This window comes from Coenobita brevimanus, chromosome 84 (assembly GCF_032717465.1).
Source record: "Coenobita brevimanus isolate Jiangsu-jjx chromosome 84, ASM3271746v2, whole genome shotgun sequence".
NCBI classification, from domain to species: Eukaryota; Metazoa; Arthropoda; class Malacostraca; order Decapoda; family Coenobitidae; genus Coenobita; species Coenobita brevimanus.
In genome coordinates, this window is record NC_137037.1 from 6,643,182 (window position 1) to 6,661,359 (window position 18,178).

Below are 18,178 nucleotides of genomic sequence, written 5' to 3' on the forward strand. Positions count from 1 at the left end.
ACTACATCCTCTCAGCGACCTCTGACATCACAAGCCTCAGCTACTAACCCATGCCGATGTTGTCAGCGCCAGCACAGCCCTGGTAAGTGCCCTGCGGCTGACAGCACATGTTCCAACTGCGGGGCTTAAAGGCCATTGGACCCGCGCACCTCGATGCCCCACCAAGGATACCCAATGCAATGCTTGCAACAAGAAGGGACACTTTGCCAAGTGTTGCAGGTCCATGAAGAAGAGTCAAGTTAAGGATCAAAAAGGCTCCTCCCACCCCAACAGAACTTCCCCACCACCCTCTCCCAAGAACAACAGCAGATGTCGACGTGTAGATGATGCCTCGAGGGACAGATCCCCTAAGCCTGTCAATGTTCGTCTGTCCCATGGCAACACGTCCTCCAGCCTCCTGATGATCCCTGACACAGGCTCAGACATTACAGTAATTGGCCCACAACACCTGGATGCACTCGACATCCCCAGAAGCAGCCTATCACCCCCACCCATGACAGATGTGCTCACGGCAGATGGTTCCTCGATGTCTCCAGCTTTGGGATGCTTCCAGGCGACATTGCAGCTCGGTTCCAAGTCTTGCCTCGCCACAGTCCAAGTCCACGAGAGCATCCAAACTCCTCTCTTGTCGTACGGCCATTGTCAGGACTTGGCCATAGTCCCACCCGAGTTCCCTAAGCCCATCCTCGCTGTGACATATATCAACAGGTGCGCAGAATTGCCTATCTCAGCCATGACCTCACCTGCTACCGCAAGAGAGTATTTTCTTCGACAGTTCAGCGACGTCCTCGTCTCCAAGGCTGACCTCCAGACAATGCCGCTCAAAAAGATGACAGGCCCCCCAGTGAGGATCCACCTCAAGCCAGGTGCGACGCCCTTCGCGATCCACACACCCAGGCCCATCCCCTTCGTCTTCCGGGATCAGGTGAAGGAGGAACTAGACTCCCTGGTGCAGCAGGAGATCATCACGCCTGCGGGCGATGAGCCCTCTGAGTGGTGTCACCCGATGGTCCTGGTAGCTAAGCCCAGAGGCGTCCGCATCACAGTGGACCTCACCCGTCTCAACTCCCAGGTCTCCCGTCCCACCCATCCCTCGCCTACGCCCATTGCAGCAGTCCGCAGTGTCACTCCATCTGCAAGATTCTTCACCACAGTGGATGCACTGCATGGATACTGGCAGATGGAGCTTACGGAGGAAGACTGCCACCTCACCACATTTATCATGCCCTACGGCCGCTTCCAACACTGCCGCGGACCGATGGGCTTCGCAGCAACTGGGGATGCATACTGTCTTCGTGGGGACATGGCCCTGCCCACCTGAAACGGATCCATCAGATGCTTACCAGATGTCGTGCCCACGGCATAACCCCGAACAAAGAGAAATTTGTGGTCGCCTCCCCTCAGGTCAACTTCTGTGGTTACACCATCTCAGCAGAGGGCATCTCAGCTGACAAGGAGAAGGTCAGAGCCATCAGAGACTTCCCTACTCCAACAAACCTCACTGACCTTCGTTCATTTATGGGCCTGGTAAACCAACTGGCAGATTTCACCCCCGACATAGCAACAACAACCCAGCCCCTACGCCCCCCTATGAGCCCCAAGCGCTCCTTCACAGGGACACCAGACCACGATCAAGCGTTCAGGAATGTCAAGAAAGCTCTACTCTCACCACCAATCTTGGCACCCTTCGACCCGACCTTACCTGTGGTCCTCCAGACAGATGCCTTCTGTCTCTACGGCATTGGATATGCCCTCCTTCAGGATCATGGCCAAGGCCAGCGGCAGCTAGTTCAGTGTTGCTTCAGATTTTTGACTGACACCGAGACCTGCTTTGCCACAATTGAGCTGGAAATGCTGGCAGTTGCCTGGACCATGGCCAAGTGTCGACTTTACCTGTCTGGCCTATAGCACTTCACTCTCATGACGGACCATCGCCCTCTAGTGCCGATCCTGAACCATTGGATGCCATCGAGAATTCTCGCCACCAACGCCTCAAGGAGAAGATTGCCCCCTACATTTTTACGGCCGTGTGGCTTGCCAGGAAGCAACTGTGCATACCAGATGCCCTCTCCCGAGCCCCAGTTAGCCACCCCACGCCTGATGACGAAGAGGACTGTACAACAACAGCTGCACACGTCTGGTCCCTAGTCACACACATCGCCACTTCCCCAGATGACCAGACAGTGGCGCCTCTCATCGACAACGACAGGACCCTCCAGGAGCTCCGCACCACCGCCACTCAAGACCCAGCCTACAGTCGTCTCCTCACCTACATCTCCACAGGGTTCCCTACCAACCGCTATGACATTCACGCCTCTGTCCTCCCCTACTGGAAGCTAAGAGACAGCCTCTACGCAGACAGAGAGCTTGTGTTGTACGGCCCCCGGATCATTGTCCCTGCTGCCCTCCGCCGACGCACCTTGGCTTGCCTCCACGACAACCACCGAGGTGTGGAAGCCACCAGGCGTCGAGCCAGACAAACAGTATTCTGGCCTGGCATCGATGCCGACATAAAAGCACGGTGGAAGCCTGTGAGCCTTGCCAGCATCTCCAACCCAGCCAACAGCAGGAACCATACATGTGTGTGATGAACATCCGAAGTGGCCCTTTGAGTCTGTGTCCGCTGATTTTTTCCATGTGGCCAGGAAATCCTTCCTGGTGATCGCTGACAGGCTCTCTGGGTAGCCTGTGGTTGTCCCCTGTGGCCGGGACACCACTTTCACCAGGGTCGTTCGGATGTTTTGCAGCTACTTTTGAGAAGTTGGAGTACCTCTCCACCTCAGGACCGACGGCGGACCCCCATTCTCCAGCAATGACTTCAAACAATTTGCAGAACGCTGGGGCGTCCATCACATCATCATCTCACCACACTACCCCCAGTCAAACGGCCATGCCGAGGCAGCTGTCAAGGCTGTCAAACACCTCATCATGAAGACAGCATCGACAGGGAACCTTGACTGCGAGGAGTTTGACAGAGGCCTCCTAGAACTCCGCAACACTCCTATCCCTGCCGGACGCTCTCCTGCACAAGTCTTATACGGCCGCCCCCTTCGAACCTGTGTACCAGCCCACCCCCAGTCCTTATCCGACGAATGGCAGGCCAAAGCAGAAGAGTGTGACCGCCGTGATGCAGCCCGGACCGACCAAGCAACAAGTCGTTACGACGTCCATGCCCGCCCCCTCCCCAAGTTGACTGTCGGCCAGCGAGTCCGGATCCAAGACCCGACATTACACCACTGGGACAAAGTCGGGGTCGTTATGGGCTGTGGCAGGTCTCGACAGTATGAGGTACGCCTCCCCAGCGGTTGTGTGTGTTGGAGGAACAGACGCCATCTCCGCCCAGTGTCCCTTCCTAGTGACGACCCCCCAGTGTCCCCTCCTAGTGACGACCCTCCGCCCCGGTCCCCTGTGCTCCCTTGCTCAGGCCAGGAAAGAAGGCCGTCAGTTGATCCCCCCACCATCCCTCGCCGTTCTCCTCGACTCGCTGAAACGAGTAGGAAGTCCGCTCGAGATTGCACTACGAGCGCATAGGGGGGAGGGAGGTGTGAGATACGTGATTCCATGAACTGAATAAGCTATGCAACCACGTATTATGTAGTCTGTCTATGTACAAGGTCCTCATTTACTTTATTACATATCACATGTCTGTATTTACCATGTATTACCCACAATGCCTACCGAGTACGTTAAATCCCATTAATCATGCATCTGGCAACTTTGTCCCGCCTCTCAGATCAGCACGGGACTTCCTCCCGGCCGCACGCCGGCCTGTTGTGTCCAGTTTGTCAGCCTGTAATATTCCACTAATTATACTTCCACGTCTTACTCGGAGTTTCAAGAACCTTCCTCATCATTCTAACCCTCGTCCCAGTCCCACATTAACTATCTCTTGTTACAGTATATCAGATGGATTTTGTTATTGAATATCATCCATATATCATCGTCGTTGTCCAGAGCGCGCGCGTGCGAGAGGGAGAGAGAGAGAGAGTTAAGAAAGGAAATGGTGACAGAGGGGGAGAGGAGGGAATAAGAATAAAATGCAAATATATAAGGACAGGAGAGATTGAAATAATATACAGGAGAAAAAAGTGTCAGGACATGCGAGCGAAAAGACAGACTGCATAGGAAGGACTATCATAGCTAATACCATACATTTTCCATATTAAGCTTTACTAGGCTTCAAGAGTAACCAGAAAAGAGAGGGAAGAGACAGAGGAAAGGGAAGAATGATGAAGGAGGCAGGAGAAGACAGGGGAAGGATGGAGAGAGAATAGATAAAGAAACAGCGAAAAAAGGAAGTGGTGACATGGGAATAGGAAAGAGGAATGAACGCAACATGAAGAAAATGAAAGCAAAACAAAAGAATAATAGGACAAGGAAGGAAAAGGAATTAATGAAGAAGTGACGAAGACAAAGAAAGAGAGAGATAAAGATTTAAAGAGACATGAAGACAAGAGATAAGGAAAGGAATGAAAGAAAAAATGTAAGAACGGTGAAACGGACGTCCAAGTAAAAATGAAAGAGTATCGATGATGGCGAAAGTAGAACAATAAACACATAAGCTTAAAGAAGAGAGAAAACAGAATAAACAATAACTGAAGACAAAGGAAGGAATATGAAAGACAGTGAAAGACACGAGGCAGTGATAGAGGAGAAAAAAGACTAAGAAGAAAGTAAAGAGAAGACTAGACAAGGAAATCAGGAGGAATATATGAAGATTGAGTAAGAACAGAGGATGAAGAGGGAGGGAAAGATCAATGATGCCTTACACTTCACACATTAATCTTGTGCTAAACTTCCTGAAGCTCTGACAGTCAACGTAAAGCCATATCAACCGTCTATCTGTCTGTCTATGTATCTGTTTTCTTTCCGCTTCTCTACAGTATATCAGTTTGCCTGTCTGTCCTCGTCATAAGTAAGGATTATTTTTTTTAATACACCAACATTTTTCGTACAATGAGTACTGTACATCGGGGAAGACTGGCAAATCAGGATTATACTGTAGGTAGCAGTGGAGCTTAACAGGCAATTTTTTCTTTGTTTAACGGCATCTTGCCGTCTCCATATAGTTACATTCTGCTTGTGGGACTTTTTTTTTTTTTTTTTTACAGCAGCTGTTAAACATAGGCTTCTGTAAGCTGATAAACAAAGAAAGTTTTCATTAAATCAGTTGTAAGTAGAAAGAAAAAGCCTAAATTTATCATCTTATTAGAGGGGCCGTAACGTCAAAAACGCGAATTATAGAGGGGGCTTAATGATTAGGAAACACAATGCCAAAACACACACACACACACACACACACACACACACACACACACACGACAAACTTAAGGGACAGCAAATCCCAAACAGCCACATCCAGACCACACCATACCGCCGCCAACAAGCTCACTGGTGGCCAAATGAAGGCGTTAATGGCGCTGCTGGCACCTTCATTTCCTGCGTCAGGTACAGTACACTCCTTCAGTAACGTATATGGACTCCCGATATTTACGTTATCAAACACTGGACCAAACGTTTGAAAATATTCTCTAGTAATTTCATATGTTTGTGTCTCCAGTTTTGTCAGTATCGTATAACGAAGTAACTTTATACAGTACAAGACAATCAGTACAGTATAAAGAAGTCATTTTATACAGCATAGGAACACTGATTGTTCAGAAATATCTGTCTGTCGAAAAAAGTGACCAGCAGAAGCGCATCAATCACCCAGGTGGAGATAACATACGTATTGATCGCGTGGACAGTCAGCAAAAGAAGCATGTCAGATCCTGCTGTGCTGTGCATTCTGAAACACAGGACGAAGAGCCTTTAAGCAGTGTAGTGTGTTTATGTGAAAATAACCCATGTATGAGGCCTTCAGAGTCAAAGACGAAACAACCAAAAGTAGTGATGAGACGATTAAGTTTAGTGTGTGTGTGTGTGTGTTTGTCAAAGTAATGGCGACTACTTGTCCAAGGTTAGCAATCAGGGAAATTATTACTAAGTTATTACTCCAGCAGTATGGTGGTGCCTCTATATCTCTCTTACTATCTGCAGACGATGTTATATAATTTGGCAGGTTCCTGGCAGTGAAGGGGTTAAAGAAGTTTATATCGGAAGGTCTCACTGAAGCCAAGTAAAATTGCATATTGGTAGAAAGAATATGCAGTAATATAGATGGGCGTTATCGTACTGAATGGGTTGTGTAAACACTGTGTTAGCATTTGTTAGCATAGCCTTCAATAATTATTGTAAAAAAATAATGAACTTTTAATGAGGAATCTTGGTCAATTAGAGGAATATGTGCGATTGTTAGTATACTGAAATGTCATAAAATCCTGATTGATTGATATATTGCTGGCTAATGAGTAGTGATATAATTGTAGAGGTGGGCATTCAGCTGAGGGCTGGGTAGGCTTCGGCCGGTGAATATGACCAACACAATATAACTGCCATGACGGCTTCTGTGTGTATTCTCGCTGTGACATGCAAGTTTATTCAGCTTGGAAGGGACCTATGGTAATGAAAGGGTTAAATACAGTCGTTATTAACCTCAGTAACTACTTCAACAAGATGGCGTCTTTTTATCAGTCAACTCTTGTTATCTACGTACGCTTAAATACAGTGTGGGAAATATAACGGGTTCATTTTGCCCTCCCACCCATTTTAGCTTAGGAAATGCCTCTGGTACTGAAAGGGTTAAAAGCAGCGCTGATTGCTTGGTTCAGCACTAATGAATGATGGTTTAATTGTTAACCTCCACAATCAACTCGCTGATGGAAAAGTTTGCTTCAATAACTGTGTCCAGTTAATGAAATGCTGGAGGTTTAGCATGAAATAATAATGATAATAAAATGGCTATAAGAAATATCACAGCAAAATATACATTCGCATTTACCTTCTCAGTACGATAACGCCTGTTTAATTCAGTTCTTGTCACAGTCTCATGATTTCACTCAACGTGCGGCTGACATCACGCACCGAGTTAGAAAAGAAAATGTTTATCCACTACGATAAGTCGTCTTCCGTTCCCCCCCTCCCTCTCGCATCGATCGTGTTTTTTAAAACCTGTCTTTAGCGCTTTTTTTGTAATACAAAGATTTTTTTATTTTCTTTACAGCTAAATTAAGTTATATACAGTGTACTGGACATGCTGTTGTTCTCCCACTTCTATACTTTCTCTGGATCTTACCTTACCCTATGTCAGTGGGAAGGAGGATCAGAATGATGATGATGATGAAAAGCAATCAACGAAACATGAAATTGTAAACTGTGTGGTTGGTAAATAATATCATACAGCCAAGTGAATGATTTGTAAGCATGTCAAGGCACCTGTCGAAGCACACTTACCGTGGGAGTGATTTTGCTGAGTTGTTCCCAGTGAGGCCTTGGAGTGACAGGAAGAATTGGTCTGTTACCTGCTCATCTCCGGGAGATTGCAGCCCTTCCCTTGCGGTAACACCTTTCATGAAAAAAATCGTGCCCTTTCTTCCATATTTTGCTTAACTCCTTTAACCTGATAATGACTTAATTAATTTATCCTTAGAACAATGATAATATAAATTCTGTTTTGCTTGGGGAACCTGTTGAAGTGAAGGGGATGATGAAGTCAGCACCTCAACCCTTCTAGCTCAGTAAATCTTACCTGTCGTTGAGTACAATGACTTCTTCCTTTACATTATTTTGTCTGCCAACCCACGATTTTATTCCTCTTAGTGAAAATACCTTGTACCGATGAGACTAACGAAGTCTACTTATACCCCCCCCCCCATGTAAAAATGTCTCCCCGAATCAGGTTATGATGGTCTGGCGGCAGCAGCAATAGAAGACAACAGAGGCCCCCGGAATGAAGGGACAGGCGCTCATTTCAACATTACCAGCATCAGTGAACAATACAATTTTGGGGTAGTGCAAACTTCTCAGCTTGTTTATTGTATTCTTTGCCACAGCCCCTTAAGCTACATCACTTTTTTACATCGAGTGAATGAAATTGTGTAGTGGTGACGAGAATTACAGATGTCATCGTGCTGAAAGAGGTTCAAGAATGCCAAAATACCTCTACTTTTATGTCACCTGCTGAGACATTCTTACAGAAAGGGTATATGACTGCTATACTCGTATGTACTCGTTCGTAACTCCCACAGAAAAGAATTTCAGAATAAGTAAACACTACAGATTATACTTCTGTCTACGCTTCCATATACAGTACATCGCTTCCTTATTAGGAAGGATAAAAGGAATCATAAATAATGGAGAAAAAAATATTAGCGAGCCTAGATCAAAATTACAATAAGACTGAAAAGAGGAAATAGACTATGTGGCAGATTAATAGAAGATGAAGACTAAAGCAAAAAGGAAAACGACAAGATTGAGACTAAAATTAATGATCGATAATTACAGAAGTGTAAGCATGAGTAGAGAGTATGAGTTACAATAATATTAAAACGAAAGAGGAAAAGCGAAATGAGAAAAAAAAAAGCTGAAATGAGAATCTAGACTGCACGTTTAATACCGTGAGGGTTAGAATGAAATTGCAAAATTGCGACAAGAGGAAGGGGTGGAGGAAGGACGAAGATCGCTGGATTAGTATGGGGGAAACTGGAGGAGGTAAAGAAGATTAATGTGGAGAAAGGAAAGGTGGGAGAAAGAGAAGAATTAGAAGGTGAGGAAGCAAGATTAAAAGAAGATTAACGAATGATTACCGTAAAAAAAACTGAAGAAGAACTGGATAGGAGGATAGGAGATTATGATGATGAAAAGGGAATAGTGGAATAGAAAGAGGGGAAGAAGAGACAGTGCAAAAGATAGAAGACGCACAAGTTTATGGTGATGATGTGAGAAGAGAATGACAGACAAAAATGAGATAGAGAAATAAAATAACAGGACCATTAATAAACAGGAAAAATGCTGTGAAAAATGTGACCAAGAATATATATAAATATGAGAGGAAGGGAATGTAGAAATCAGCAGTATCACAAAATAATTGAGAAAAACAAGGTATAAAAAGGGAAAAATAACAGACACAGGCTAGCCAAGAAGCAGCGAGAAGAGAGACGAACAGAAGAAATGAAACACCAATAACTCGATACCGGAAGAGAGGAGGCATGAAATAAGACAAGTCGAATGATCTAAGACGAGACTGATTTAAAAAAAAAAAAAAAAAAAAAAAAAAAAATGAGGGGGGGGGGGGAAGCGGGGCGTTGGAGGAAAGACAAGGGTGCGCGGGGTAGGGGGGAGAAACAGAGGCAATGAAGGCAGCGAGGTGAGAGAGCGGAGAGGAAGCGCCAGTCAGGAGTAAAGCGGATATTAAAATCATCCATGAAGTTTCTTTTTACCCGCAGAGTAGGACGCTTGCTTAAAGGTGACTGTTGCTGGCTTTCTTTATTTTCATTTTGATCTGAGATTTATTTTTAACATCTGTGTTGGTCACCCAACATCGTCGTCTTCGCGTGGTATACCACTGTTCCACCACCCATCATCATCCCAGCTGATCCAGCATACTTATTTCCTCTCCCGTCATGCATTATCTAGGAAAAATTTTCGTCCATAACATTTGCCACCACTCACATTCCACCTGTTTTCACAGGGTGTACTCATTCCGCCTTGACTACCACCCACCACCATCCCAGTCCTTCCTGCCCACTTCTCTCCTCCCATCCCACCCATTGTTTGTTCACCTGTGGATATTTCAAAGGGAGAGTCCACCTTACAGCCCGATCTATAACGACCATCTTCACTGGACGTACATCTTCGTGCCCCACCACGCACTAGCATCCCAGCCCATCCTGCTCACTCATCTCAGCCTTCCTCGCCCAAACCTGACAGACCTGTATCAACATACAGAATCTTGAAAACCTGTGCACCGAATTGGTGATTTTGAGCACATGCCTTCATAGGTGGGACATGACGCGATCCATAGTATTGTGAATTGGTGTGATGGATCTGAAGGGACATGGAAGGTCCTGAGGCAACCTGAAGGGCCTGAATTGCACACTTGTATACAGGCAGGACCTAAAGCCATGTAACCCATTACTGACGTGAATCACTCTGATGACCCTTTAATTGATTTGAAGAGAATGAAATCAATTGGAGTATGACTGAACTGATATACTTGGTTCTGTTCATTTGATATACTTGGATCTGTGATATACTTGGTTCTGAACATCTGATATACTTGGTTCTGAACATATGATATACTTGGTTCTGAACATCTGATATACTTGGTTCTTAATATCTGATATACTTGGATCTGTGATATACTTGGTTCTGAACATATGATATACTTGGATCTGAACATCTGATATACTTGGATCTGTGATATACTTGGTTCTGAACATATGATATACTTGGATCTGAACATCTGATATACTTGGATCTGTGATATACTTGGTTCTGAACATCTGATATACTTGGTTCTGAACATCTGATATACTTGGATCTGTGATATACTTGGTTCTGAACATCTGATATACTTGGATCTGTGATATACTTGGTTCAGAACATCTGATATACTTGGTTCTGAACATCTGATATACTTGGATCTGAACATCTGATATACTTGGTTCTGAACATATGATATACTTGGTTCTGAACATCTGATATACTTGGTTCTGAACATCTGATGTACTTGGTTCTGAACATCTGATGTACTTGGTTCTGAACATCTGATATACTTGGTTCTGAACATCTGATGTACTTGGATCTGTGATATACTTGGTTCAGAACATCTGATATACTTGGTTCTGAACATCTGATATACTTGGATCTGTGATATACTTGGTTCAGAACATCTGATATACTTGGTTCTGAACATCTGATATACTTGGTTCTGAACATCTGATATACTTGGTTCTGAACATCTGATGTACTTGGATCTGTGATATACTTGGTTCAGAACATCTGATATACTTGGTTCTGAACATCTGATATACTTGGTTCTTAATATCTGATATACTTGGATCTGTGATATACTTGGTTCAGAACATCTGATATACTTGGTTCTGAACATATGATATACTTGGATCTGTGATATACTTGGTTCTGAACATCTGATATACTTGGTTCTGAACATCTGATGTACTTGGATCTGTGATATACAGTACATGATTCTGGACATCTGATATACTTGGATCTGTGATATACTTGGTTCTGAACATCTGATATACTTGGTTCTGAACACGGATGAAATGAGTCATCCTGAGTTAAGTGGATCAAAGGTGAATTGATATACAGAAATGGGTGTGAATTGAACTGTAATAGCCTTAATGAACGTAAACAGACCTCACTGTACCTGAACTGATATATCTGCACCAGGAATTACTAGAATGATGGATCCTGACTTAATGGGATGAGTGTAAATCTACAAAATTGAACCTGAGTGGCCCTGATCTTCCTGAACTGACCCGGCTGACCTGCAATGGATGTGAAGGACCAAACAAGACCTGAAGTAATATTAGAGAACCTGGTGTACTCAAATTAGACCTGAGTGGACATAATAGGCCATAGAAACGTCGTACTGAAAGGCTTCATTCCTTCAGTAGGTTATTTTATATATTATTCTTGATACTGCCAGGCTGTTTGATTTACCGTGACTGAGAATTCTTGTAATGCAGCTGTTAATGAAGGCAATATATAATCCTCCAGACTTGAGTATTGCTAAGCTACATAATATTGTCTAGAACTATCAAAAATAAGATAAAACAGACATACCCGTACTGAAGGGGTGAAGGGATATCTCATGTAGTAAAGGTTGTATCTAAATCCTCCAGCTCGAAATATCGCTGCTGAGCTGAACATGATGGTCACAGTAGACAGACTGAAATAAGTTTCGTCATCATGGTAAAAGTGCTGAGGGACTCGTAGTAAAGAGGTTAATGAAGTGTACGCTATATTTAATCCATATTATTCGAAAATCTCTCCCAAGTTGAACACCATCATCAGGAAAGAGCAAGAATAATATAAACAGGACGTCACCATGGCAACTACATAAATAAGTTTCAAAAGCCAGATGACGTTACATTCAACACCGATTACTCGTACATTTCCACTCACGTCCAATCCAGTGTTCACAAAAACACTGCATTCACAGCCACTATATTTTCCCTGCTGTAAAACACTGACTGGGATTTTGTGGGGAGTGGGACCAATGCTAACGTGTGTGTGTGTGTGTGTGTGTGTGTGTGTGTGTGTGTGTGTGTGTGTGTGTGTGTGTGCAGTTTTATACAATGTTACCACCTGACGATTTTAATCAGCGTACATGAGTAGGCAAGTAGTGACGGCTGCAGGAAGCTGCACGTAACATGTCCGTTGAAAGAGTCTCTCCTGACCTAAATTTGTCATGCTGCTGCCACACAATTATGTTCGGGACATGTCAGCTTCCCAGTACTGGAGGGGTTAATGAAGGCTGTATCTGAACCCTTATGTGGCAACGTGACCTCTGACCTGAGTACACATATCTAGGGGTAGCAAGCATAAACTTTGTAAGCCAGTTGCAAAAGCCAAATGAACTTGTGTTCAGCATAGATTACATTTCCACAGTGGTTCATTCCCCATTTTGCAAAAAGACTCATTTCTCACTCAAAAATGTTTCCCTCCTCAAACTCATTTCCTTTGGCATTTATAACCCTTTCAGTCCCGTGACGTCATTGTGTGTGTGTGTGTGTGTGTGTGTGTGTGTGTGTGTGTGTGTGTGTGTCCGACTCTGGGCATAGGCTTCATAGCCTTCTCCCAAGGCCCAGTAGTCCTCCTACATTCCATACACCTCTACATGTCACCACTTCGGCGCTAACACCCACCGTCCATATTGAATACATCCTAGGGCTGTCTCATATAGGACTGGTGTACTGGTAATAGCGGGGGTATTTTTACGACATGTCGGTGGGTCTTCTGGTAGATCAGTAAAGTCTGATTTTATTAAGTTCATGTCCATAAACTGTTCCCTGCCCCGGCGGGGATTTGAACCTGAGTCCGTTAGGACCGCAGGCCACCTCTCTACCGACTGAGCCACCGTCATTGTTGCTAAAACCAGGCGATTTTGTTTAGCTCAGGTGAGATCTCGAGTAGTGAGAGGGTTATTGAAAACTGTATCTAACCCTTTCAGTTCCAAAAGCCTGTGCTAAGCGAAATAAAGTGTTCTGGAATAGCAAAGGTAATACATATCCACTCAGATCCAATCACTTGTTGAAAAATACTTGATTCCACAGACAGCACTTTTTCAACTCCCTCAGAAGCATTCATTTATTGAGGAATGAGACCAATGCTTAACTTAATAGCATCACGTACCGGTGACCGAGGAGGAAAAAACTGTATTGAAAAACATTGCCTGGGACGGTAAATAGAGTTGTAAAGCCCTTCCCCTTCCTTTCACATTTCCCACCACTCCTGCCCCCCTCCCCCTCTCTCTCATGTATACATAGGTATATGATTGGGTTTGTGAGTTAGTGGATGGATGCATGAAAGGATGCACATTATGATTAAATGTATCTATCTGTTTTTCTATATCTCTTCCTATCTACATATTTATCTATCAGTTCCTCTATCTTACCGCATATCTTTCAGTCTGTCTATCCATCTATCCCCTTTCTTTGAACTTTTCTTAGTATTTTTAGCGGGGAATGAAAGGTCGGAATAAAGGTTCGATAAATACATAGACTCACTCCCCCTGTGATTAAGGGAGACGAGTCTGTATATGAAGAGAAAGTGTGTGTGTGTGTGTGTGTGTGTGAGATAATGATTGGTGTTTGGAGGATGAGGGGGTTAGGCAGCGGGCTAAACATTGGGCAATTGTCCGAGCGGCATATTTCCCTTCTGTATTACGGTTCTGCATCACCGCCCTCAGCCAGGCAGCCCTAGTGCAGTGGGTTATCGCTAGGCAAGGTTAGGTTGGGTCAGGTTGTTAGGTTATATTAAGTAATTTTGCCTGGGAAACACATTGAGTATATTCCAAGAAAAGTTTATGGTCAGATTTGAAACGATGAGGCGAGCGTCGTTCCTGGCTGACTTGACCGTTGGTGGTGCTGAACAGTAATACAGAAGGGAAATATACCTCCGGGCGTGGTGGTGTTGGGTCAGAGGAAATTTACGTATACAAGCCCTGAATGGCCCTCTTTGTCATGGCCTTGGCGTGTTGGACCATTTCCTTTCAGTAATAAAGGATCTGCAACGTACTGTATGCATGCACCAGACGCAGTACTGGGGGCAGCTGGTCCTGTGTTGAGCCTGCTGAATTACTCTCAGATTTACTGTATTCCAGCAGATGAGTATGTCATATGGCATAGTTTCCTGTAGTTTCTTCCGCTTATACATCATCATCATCATCATCATCATCATCATCGATATGAACATCACCAAGACTTATTTAGGCTGTTCTGGGATGTTAGCTTCTTTAGTCCCAGGTTGTTATGTGTAATTCTGGCTACATGCTGGCTATGTTATTCAACATTGGAAAGAGTCTTGGAGCCGGAATGGGTCTGGTACAGCTTGGACCCCTTCTCACAGCGAGAGGTCCTCCTTCATTTGCATACACTTGTCTGGTGGTAGCGTGACTTCAAGGAAAAATCCATCATCTTGTTATTGAGGTTAAATGGGACAAGAGAAATGACACAGGTTGTTTAATTATACAGAGTAGGATAATTTTTTGGCACAGTAATGACAGACGGACAGACAACACATGTACAGTTGTGGACAAAAATACTTCTACTTCTTTGTGATCAGTAGCAGGACAATGACCACTGAATTTCAGAACCTAATGTGATCATTTGAAACCCTTCCAGCTTAGCAAAATATTGTGTCACAGTTTCGTAATGTTTGGGCAAGAAATTGGAACGATATTGCAGTCTTCAGCAGTGCATGAATAACGGCTTTCATCACTAACTTAGTCCCTGTTTAGTGATGACTTCATGAGATAATTATTTAACCCTCTGAACAATGTCGCAATGCGTGGCTGATGTTTATTAGTGACGCAAGGGACACCCTGGAATGTGTAGTGCATGTGGGAATGATGTAAAGGTATGTGTGTGGACAACATGTTCTGCTCTGGATGTTTGTGTTGTATGTACGTCTGCAGTGTGATGTTGGCGCCTTCTGGGAGATCAGATACTTCAGACTTTTGGCTATTGTTCATGTTTTGGCGTTAAGATCCCAGCATGTCATCAGAGAGCAGAAGAGTGCGTCGGTCACTGGTTTCAAACAATATGTCGTCGAGAATAAGATATCTTCGGCCGACAGGCTGACTGATAGGCTGGCCATTTGATTGTGTAATGGGGGAGTGTGAGATGTTTCAAGACAACAAATAATTTATTGTGTGGAAGGTGTGCTGGCTGCCGGCTGTATGCAAGAGGGTTTACTGTGGGAGGGTGAAGCACCTTCTTAACCAGACTCGTCACTCCAGTCTTGTAATGTAGTGTGGTATATGTTGGATTAGGCTGTGTACCTGTGTACGAGTTGTTGTTGTGTGTGTGTGTGTGTGTGTGTGTGTGTGTGTGTGTATGTGTGTGTGTGTGTGTGTGTGTGTGTGTGTGTGTGTGATTCCTGGCCGGTCAGGAGGATCACGTGATGGTCGTGAACGTCAGCTTTTACCCTCCTGGAAGACAGCTGGGAGCTCATACACTCCGATCTAAGGGCAAGGCCGTGATCTTCACACACACGCACACATCCATCTCCTTGCTCATGGGGGATAGTAACCAGGCTTCGTCAGTGAAACTTTTCGCAGCCTCAGCAAGGGGCGAACCTTCGTCTGCCAAGACGGCAGGCAAGAGCGTTACCACTGAGCCTGTGTGTGTGTGTGTTTGTGTGTGTGTGTGTGTGTGTGTGTGTGTGTGTGTGTGTGTGTGTGTGTGTGTGTGTGTGTGTCCCCGACTCAGGGCTTGGGATTTACAGCCCGTTCCCGAAGCCCAGTAGTCCTCCTAAATACTACACACCACCACATGCCACCACTTCGGCACTATGACCCTCCGTCCATACCGACTACAGGCTAGGGCCGTCCTATGCAGGACTGGTATCTTGGTATTAACGGTGGTGTTTTTGCGACATATCGGCGGGTCTTCTGGCAGATCAGTAAAGTCTCCTTTAATGAAGTTCATTTCTGTAAAATGTTCTCCGCCCTAGCCGGGATTCGAACTTAGGTCCATTAGGACAGTCCACCTCTACCGATTCGGTGTGGGTGTGTGTGTGTGTGTGTGTGTGTGGGTGTGTGTGTGTGTGTGTGTGTGTGTGTGTTCCTGAGACAAGGTCACACTGCCTCTGCACCATCATTACTCGCAGACTACTGAGGCAGGGCAGCAGGGTTGAGGGTCCTGGTGGAGGGGTGGGGCAGGGAGGGAGGGTGGCGAGGCTGCCGGGGAATCGTGTTAATGACAATACAAGTGGCAGGGTGCTGGACGGCCATCTATAAGTACATGACACCGATCCCATGTTACAGTACCTACTATGGATATTACGTTTTAAAACAGCAGTAATAGATCTTCCACAAGGGCCACTGCCATGTCGTAAAATTACAACGCTAACACCATCACACCAGTCCTGAATAAGACAACCCAAGTGTGTATATGGATATTAGGTGTTAGTGCCCAAGCAGCGACATGTGAAGGTGTGTCCATTCTGTTTATAACAGCACCATGTTAATTCTCTTTGTATTATGTCCTCAGTCATCATTTTGTTTATTATGTGTGAATTTCATAGTCTACCATATAGTAAAGCAAAATAAGCCAGTATGCTGATTAAGATGGATACAGAACTGTTCAACTCAGCATCTGTTCCCACACGCCCTGTACCGTCTCGGGCCAAAGAGCTGCTGCCTTTCACACAGTCGGATTTATACCTGCCCGCCTGTCATATACCTGCATAACCTGTGCAGTTATTCAGTAAACCTACAGCATGATTCAAATTCGCCATCACCCCCAGGAGTGCACGTAGGAGGACCATTGGACGTAGGGAAGATGTTATCTGTTGAATGACCGGAGTTTGATACGTAAAAAGTCAAAGACATGTTACATTAACTTCATCGTCGACTGTACACTTACTTCACTTTCAGTTTTACAACCGGCATAGTGAATTCTGTTTCATTCTGTGCAGCACAAAAACACAGTCTGTACATGAGTATCCAGTGAAAGGGAGACAGTGGGGGTGACGATGGCTGTGGAAAAAGAAAAAAAGAAAAAAAAAAAAAAAAAAAAAGGTATCGTTTAAAACGCCAGGACATACTGTGTTTGAAATATGGTATTAGTGGTAGAAAGAAAGGTCGACTAATCGGAATTGTTCGTTTGTTGCAATATTGCATAAAAGAAAATCTTTTATATGTGATTTATGGATTTACGAGCATATATTGCCATTACACTGACGGTGTACCCTCACGTGGTGGCACTGATATGGCCAGCCAGCTTCACTGAATAATTATACAAACGTCCCTCAAGTCACTCCCTATCCCCCGAAAAGACGATGGTGGACTGCAGGAAAAGGTCAGCTTCAGCCAGCAGTGCAGTGGGTTCAAATTCAGATGAACCTGGGGCTACAACTATTGCCACTAAACACCGACATAGTTTGTATCAGAAACATACAATCAGAGAATATTAAACCCTTCACTGCGGTGACGTTATTTTTAGAATTATGTTCTTGGTATCTTTAGACGGTTGTATTCAGCTTAGGTGAGACCTGTACTAGAGAACAAAGGCTATACCGAACCCCCTCCTGTTCAGACAGTCTCCCTTAAAATTAAGCAAATCGTCTAATAACAGCAAGAACAAAATACAAATGATGTCATACCGACAAGTCTAATGTGGTTAAAGTAAATAACTCACAGACAAAGAGGTTTTCCGATATCCTGTAAGCTCATGCAAATATGACCCTTTATGTAATGTACTGCACTAGATGCCGCGGAATACTGGACTCAGATTTCATTACAAACTACTGTCATCCGAAGGTCAGACTAGTTTTCTAATCCAGTTAACGCCTTTCGATTTTGTTCACCTCAGTGAGTCGTAGGAGCCTGGGTGTTAATGAATGAGTGAATATTTCAGCTATTCTCTCTAGGCTGTGTTGTCTAAGTTTATTAACGAAAGAATCAAATTTCTTGTGCAGTAGAAGGCCACCTTTTCACCCTCCTACCCGCAAAGCCCCATTGAAAAGGCGTCTAGAGGTAGCAAGAAACCACTAAGAACATTATCGCATTGAAAGGGTTAAATGGCTGAAAATCATAAGAGAG

At 44.5% G+C, this 18,178-nt stretch overlaps 1 protein-coding gene across 1 annotated transcript; it reads left to right on the plus strand.

The window, feature by feature from the left end:
* Positions 1-223: 223 nt before the first annotated feature.
* On the plus strand, positions 224-1,321 carry LOC145410031 (uncharacterized). The gene has a single exon (XM_080280249.1). It carries the CDS (start codon positions 224-226, stop codon positions 1,319-1,321), a length of 1,098 nt encoding a protein of 365 aa, XP_080136375.1.
* The last annotated feature ends 16,857 nt before the right edge of the window (positions 1,322-18,178 follow it).

Bases quoted from the DNA above. Each gene is read 5' to 3' on its own strand.
- LOC145410031 (XM_080280249.1), top strand. From the start codon at position 224: ATGAAGAAGAGTCAAGTTAAGGATCAAAAAGGCTCCTCCCACCCCAAC.